Genomic DNA, 6,257 nt, shown 5'->3' on the forward strand with positions numbered 1-6,257 from the left:
ATATATATTATATTGGATACATTAATATAATCGCTTGCACAGGTGAAGTGTGGGCACAAAACCTTCTCATAGGTTGTCGCATTCGTAAATCACAACCTATGAAAACCATTTCGGAGGTCATGTGGGAGCTGAGTTCGTTGGCCATTTATTTTATACTTTGTGTGTGTGTGGAGCCACAGAAACACTTCAAAGGGGCAGAAGTTTATGATTTAAGTGAAGTTTCTTTAATGAAAACGGATGATTACAATGGACATGGAAATACGGAGGAGAAAGGAAGATAACGAGTCTACAAAGGACATCAGCTGCGCTTTTAGCCTCCAATAATAGATAACCCACTCTGAACTCTTTAAGAACTGAACAGCGGCAATCCATGGAAGATGCAGAGCATACATACCAAAAGCTTTGCTCTCGGAGGTGGGTGAACTGGTCACTGTGAGAATGGATTATTAGTCGAGAAGGATGTGTTTTCCCGTTTTGATGGCTCGATACAAGATAGGAAACCACTGATGGAACTTAGAACAGTGACAGGTGATTAGAAGTTTTCAGTAACACAAGTCATTCGAGTGATTCTTCGTTCCGCCCTTTTTTTTTTTAATTTTATTTTCTTTTTATTTATTTATTTATTTATTTTAATGTTTTGATTTTGGATGGGAAGGTGGCTGCTGCAGTAAATTGCATGTTGGGAGAGTTAAACAAGTGTATGCAGATTGGTGATAAGATGATGATGGGGTTTATTGCAGTGCTTTAGACAGAGGAAGCATCCTCGTTCACCACCAAGAATTGCCACCGAAGACGACCTTTCACGCGCCGCCCGACCATTAACGAACTGCCACGTGAGTCGTGACCTTCTATTCTCTCTCTAAAAGACCAGGGCAAACCGCGGGATTTACTTTCGACTCGCTTCCTTGGCCGGGAAAGTCGGCAGCCATGGAGCCGGAGGACAGCCAACTCTTTTCTGACTCCGACATCACCACCACCAGCAGCCTATGCTACCCCCCGGCGGTAGCAGCGGCCGCGGAGCCCATGCCCTCCGCCGAGGTGGCGGCGCTCACCCGCCTCTCGGAGCACCTCGGGTCCCTTCGCCGCGCCCCGGGCCTCGCCTTCTGCGCTGATGCCTGCATCATCGTTCGATCCTCGGGCGGCGACCCCCCGCGCGAGGTGCCCGTCCACCGTTGCGTCCTTTCAGCGCGGAGCCCCTTCTTCCTCGAAAAGTTCGCGGCGGGGTCGGTGGCGCTTGAGCTCGGCGAACTGGTGGCGGGATTCGAGGTCGGTCGCGAGGCCCTGGAGGCGGTGCTCGAGTACATCTACACCGGCCGGCCGGAGGAGCTCCCCAGGGGCGCGGCGGAGTGCGCCGAAGAGAGCTGCCACCGCCACGAAGCCTGCTGGCCCGCAGTCCATTTCATGCTCCAGGTGCTCCATGCCGCCTTCAGATTCGAGATCTACGAGCTCGTCAGCCTCTTTCAGGTGAGGGCCAAATGATGTTGCCTAGTTTTTTTTTTTGCCCTTTCTATTTGGAGGATCCTGTTTCAGAGGTTCGAGGTAAGATTAAGGAAGGGATTATCATCAAAATGATGTCTTGATTCCGTTGTTGGCTGATGGATTCTGTGTCTGTCCGATGTTTTCTCTTCTTCCACCATGATATGGTGGCTTCTATCAGTAGAACGGTCGGATTGTTGAGGCAAATCCTGAGTAGATTCTAAAGCGAATCATTACCTGTTCTCATTTCACACACCAGTAAGTTCTTTGTCTTACAGTACTTGAAGCCTTCCATCCATCAATAGAATGACTGGATCGTGGCGTCTTATGTCCCATCCTTGACATCCTGAGTAGTCTCTAAATCGAATCATTACATGCGAGCGGTGGAATCCTGTTACTGAAAATTTGCTGATGATTTTGTCATCTTCAAGACTGAATCTTGGATCATCCAGTATTCCTATACTTGTAGTAAAGCTATCTTTCTTTAGAAATCTCATGAAATATTTGAGAATTCCTCCAGCTACATGTGTCCTCTGCTGCAGTTCACGACACATGTATCTCTTCGATCATCATCTTATTCCAGAATTCCCTACAGCGCAGCTCTTTATTAACCCTTGGACGGAGTCTGATCGTTCAACCATGCCGGATTACCTTTTGACTATAACTAAATCAGAGTCCAATCTTGTTGCTATCTAACTCGGTTAAATTAAGAAACAGTAAATCCCTAGTGTGAGTAACAAGAACTCTTGCTTTCTTGATTTGGAATAAGAACTCAAGATTGAAGTTGGGAATCGGGGCTGAGAGTGATGACTTGCATGACATATCCACTATGATTCTTATGCATATGTTTTGCCTTTTGGCTTTACCCATGTGTGCCCATTATTTTTGTTATTGATGTTTCCAATCACCTTACCTTACTGTGTTTACAGAAGAATAAGGGATGCCCTCTCAATTTGGCCTGACTAGTTTGCCTTCAGATCAAGGTTCACCTTATCAACTCGTACCGGTATACCAACCAGTTAGCGACACGGTATCTACCATTTTGTACCGATATATTATGTGTCGATACGGTGGGGCGTACCAACAGCACAAAAAAATGATCGAAAATAGCTCTAAAAATTTTTAAATAATAAAAAATATTATATTAGGGTTTTTAAGTTGAAAATAAATATAAATTTAGTATAATTTTAGCAAAAATATTCTAGATTGTGAAAGAATAGTGTCACATATGTTTTTCAGGTTTTGAGGAGTAGCTTTGTGGTACGTTTCAGATCATCCTTTCGTTGATATTGAATTATCCATAGAAATGATTTGAATTATTAGATTGTTTATTAAACAACTTAAACATTAAAATTCAAATAAATCAAGTAATCGATCAATGGATATATTTGGTTCTATTATCAAAAAGAACGACGGGACTCCATGGGCAGAATCCTATGTATTTGTATATCAATTTAATATGTTTATCAGACCCAATCCCGAAATTAATCCCACGACATAGTATACTGATACATTGTATGCTATTAGTGCATCAATGTGGTGATGGTTGTAGTATGATCGTTGTAAACCACTTATGTGTGAGGCAACTGTTGAAGTAAGTATGATTATGGTATGTGTTAGTGCGGAGCATAGAGAATGTTGGAACTTCTACTTTCACCACTGACCTCCTGCTTCGCATTAGAAGATCGATCACTATACTGTTGCTCAAAAAAGACTGATCAATTATCACAGCAAGCTTTATGATCTAAATCTTGAGTGACATGCATAAAATACTACTCCTCAATACATGCATCACCCTCAATAAAGTGCAAATGAGAGAATGAGATAAATATGTGAATGAGAAAGTGATTGGGAGAGTAGATGAGTTAGAGAGAGTGAGAGGGGAGAGAATGAGGAGGTAGAAAGGGTTTGAAAACCCTCAGATCTGGTTCAAATGGTCAAATGGATCGTTTGAATTCAACAAATCCTAACCTTTGATCGGTATCGATCAAAATCTGACTGTTAACTGACTGCTACAAGTCGGTAACAGTCAGATTTCAACTATTCCGATCGGTACATACCCCTTATCGAGTGATACAAGGTCCCCAGTTATGGATTGCCTGGTACAAGGCGATCCGTATGCTGGTCCCCTATCGAACCGGTATATACTGCTCGTACCACCCGATACAGGTTGGCATGGCGAACCATGCTTAAGATGTCTATTATACATTATATATCCTTCAATATGAGAGTTAGAAATTTGCCATTGTTGGGGAAACTCAAGCACAATCAGTGGCATCCAAATCTGCTGATAGGCAAGCAATTTGTCCAATAAATTGGTCCTTGCCAAACGAACTATGAAGTTACGGACACATCACCCTCAGCCTGCCTAAATATTTTTATGCATGTCATCATGTATCATTGTTTGTTTTTTTTCCAATTTAACAAGTTTATGAATATTCTTTCCAAATCTTCAGCTTTAATGGAAACATGTATATCATTCCATTGCAGCGGCGGCTCCTTGACATTCTTGAGAAGGTAGCAACAGATGACATTCTTTTGATTCTAATTGTTGCAAATTTGTGCAATAAGCATTGCCAGAGATTACTTTTGAAGTGCATTGAAATGGTTGTCAAGTCAGATATTGATTATATGACACTTGAAAAGAAGTTACCTGGAAATGTTGTCAAGCAAATTGTGAAGTTCCGTTCAAGTTTAGGATCAGATGGTCAGAGCCTTGGGTTCCCGGATAAACATGTAAAGAGCATATATGTTGCTCTTGATATGGATGATATTGAATTAATCAAGATGCTTTTGTATGAGAAACACACCACTCTAGATGATGCAAAGGCTCTACATTATGCAGTTGCTTACTGCGACCCAAAAACTACGAAACAGCTTCTGGATCTTGAACTTGCAGACGTGAATGGCAAAGATCACAGAGGTTACACTGTGCTCCATGTTGCTGCAATGCGTAAAGAACCTGAAATCATAATGTCATTGCTAACGAGGGGAGCTCAACCATCTTACATCACCTCAGATGGAAGAACGGCACTTAAAATCTCCAAGATGCATACCAGATCTATAGACTACCGCAGGCCAGTTAAAAGAGGAGAAACTTCTCCAAAGGAGCGGCTGTGCATTGAGATGTTAGAGCGTGCTGAAGCGAAAGATTCAACTACAGAAGCCACTTCTGTTCCAGTTGAGATGATCAGTGATAACCTGCGAGAGAAATTGTTATATCTTGAGAGCAGAGGTAATTTACCATGGGGTGAAGGAAATATTGATTTCTCCTGGATAGTACTGTAGATAGTAATATGTTTTTTTTTCTTTGTTCCATTTCACCTATATTTTTTTTTGTGCTTTACGTTGATACTAATTGGTCGGATTTAGTACCAAGCTCAAGATTTTCCACATGATGCAACTAACAGCACTAACTACACAAAGTGGATGGCAATGATTTTGGACCTCCTTTCAAATTCTCTTAATATCTAACTCATCCATATTGGATTTCCTCTTGGTGCAGTTTGGCTGGCTGAGCGATTATTCCCTGCGGAAGCAAAAACTGCCATGAACAATGCTAATGTGGACGGCACCCTCAAGTTTAAATCAAGCAGCTTGCTGCAACCTTGTGCTGGATACAAGAGATCAGTTGATGATGTGGCGAAAGCATCGCTCGAAATGACAGCAGAGCAGTTATCCCGGATGGAAGCTCTATCAAAGACAGGTACGTATCCATAAATTTTGTTTTGTTTTGTTTTGTTTCCCGCATGTGTGATCAAACTACGCCGCAGTCGCAGGGCTTTCTAGTACAGTTGTCATATTAACAATCAAGGAACCATTATTTACATTCCATATGATCAGCTACTCTTTCCTCCCAACAAATGGAAATAACAAAGATGTAGAATGTAGAATGACACACTACAAAAAATAGCTTTTAATTGACATGGATACACTTTGGTACTGCATTTCAACCTATCTAGATAGCAATTTTCACCACAAATCATTTCTGACTGGCTCAAATGTCGTTCCAGTTCAGCTAGGAATGCGTTTCTTCCCACGATGCTCCAACATAATCAACAAGATCCTGTGTGATGATCTGTCGGAGCTATCTATTGTGGAGCGCGTCGACACAGAAGAGCGAAAGAACCGATACAATGAAATTCTGGAAGAGATGAAAAAAGCATTTACCGAAGATAAAAAGAAGTTTGATGGTTCTGCCTCTGCTTCATCTTCTAAATCGGCACGAGCGGTTCGCGCTAGGGTTGCGAAAAGTTAACACGACCTAATGACTGTATCAGTAGGTGCCTTCCTGTCTCTTTGGAACCTTCTCCTATTTGTACAGTTTTGAACTTAGTTTAATGAATGATGCAATCCTTTCTTGCTATGTGGATGACGGAAGCATTTTATTGATACAAGAGGAGGTCTGATCCTGAATATTACTTTTGGTGCACTGTTGATATATTTGAACTTTGCCGTAAACTTTTACATGTTTCAAGCGGCTATATAAACGTTGTACACTTATCCTCCACTAAAAGTGAGACTTAACATGATCCAATCTCTCAGCATTCCAATTCGGCAAGAATCACCCAAGTTAGACAAAAGAGCCAATGGCATCACAATTCTGATGAACTGAAAGGCTTGAGATGTAGTTGAAAGAGTACCTGATGATCCAAGTTATTACTTTTCTGATTAATAAAAATGGCAAAATTTTGGACAAGGTTTATGATGGATGGATCATAAACTTTTCCAAGCCATAATGTAGCAACATATCTCATATTATTATTATTATTATTATTATT

General features: G+C 41.4%; 1 protein-coding gene across 2 annotated transcripts; it reads left to right on the forward strand.

The window, feature by feature from the left end:
• The first annotated feature begins 805 nt into the window (after positions 1-805).
• On the forward strand, positions 806-5,897 carry LOC103972922 (BTB/POZ domain and ankyrin repeat-containing protein NPR1). 2 transcript variants are annotated; one of them, XM_009387325.3, is made up of 4 exons: positions 806-1,464; positions 3,967-4,711; positions 4,982-5,182; positions 5,495-5,700. In XM_009387325.3, the coding sequence occupies exons 1-4, from the start codon at positions 928-930 to the stop codon at positions 5,548-5,550; spliced, it is 1,539 nt and encodes a 512-aa protein (XP_009385600.2). In that variant the 5' UTR covers positions 806-927; the 3' UTR covers positions 5,551-5,700. The 2 variants fall into 2 exon arrangements, with proteins under 2 accessions (XP_009385600.2, XP_009385599.2); XM_009387324.3 differs by having other exon boundaries at positions 807-1,464; positions 5,490-5,897.
• The last annotated feature ends 360 nt before the right edge of the window (positions 5,898-6,257 follow it).

This window comes from Musa acuminata, chromosome BXJ1-3 (genome assembly GCF_036884655.1).
Source record: "Musa acuminata AAA Group cultivar baxijiao chromosome BXJ1-3, Cavendish_Baxijiao_AAA, whole genome shotgun sequence".
Taxonomy (NCBI): Eukaryota; Viridiplantae; Streptophyta; class Magnoliopsida; order Zingiberales; family Musaceae; genus Musa; species Musa acuminata.

What these genes read in the sequence shown, in the direction of transcription:
- LOC103972922 (XM_009387324.3), top strand. Translation starts at nt 928, where the DNA reads ATGGAGCCGGAGGACAGCCAACTCTTTTCTGACTCCGACATCACCACC. An exon ending in GTTATATCTTGAGAGCAGAG is followed by an intron (nt 4,712 to 4,981) that starts GTAATTTACCAT and finishes CTCTTGGTGCAG; the next exon opens with TTTGGCTGGCTGAGCGATTA. An exon ending in GGAAGCTCTATCAAAGACAG is followed by an intron (nt 5,183 to 5,489) that starts GTACGTATCCAT and finishes ATGTCGTTCCAG; the next exon opens with TTCAGCTAGGAATGCGTTTC.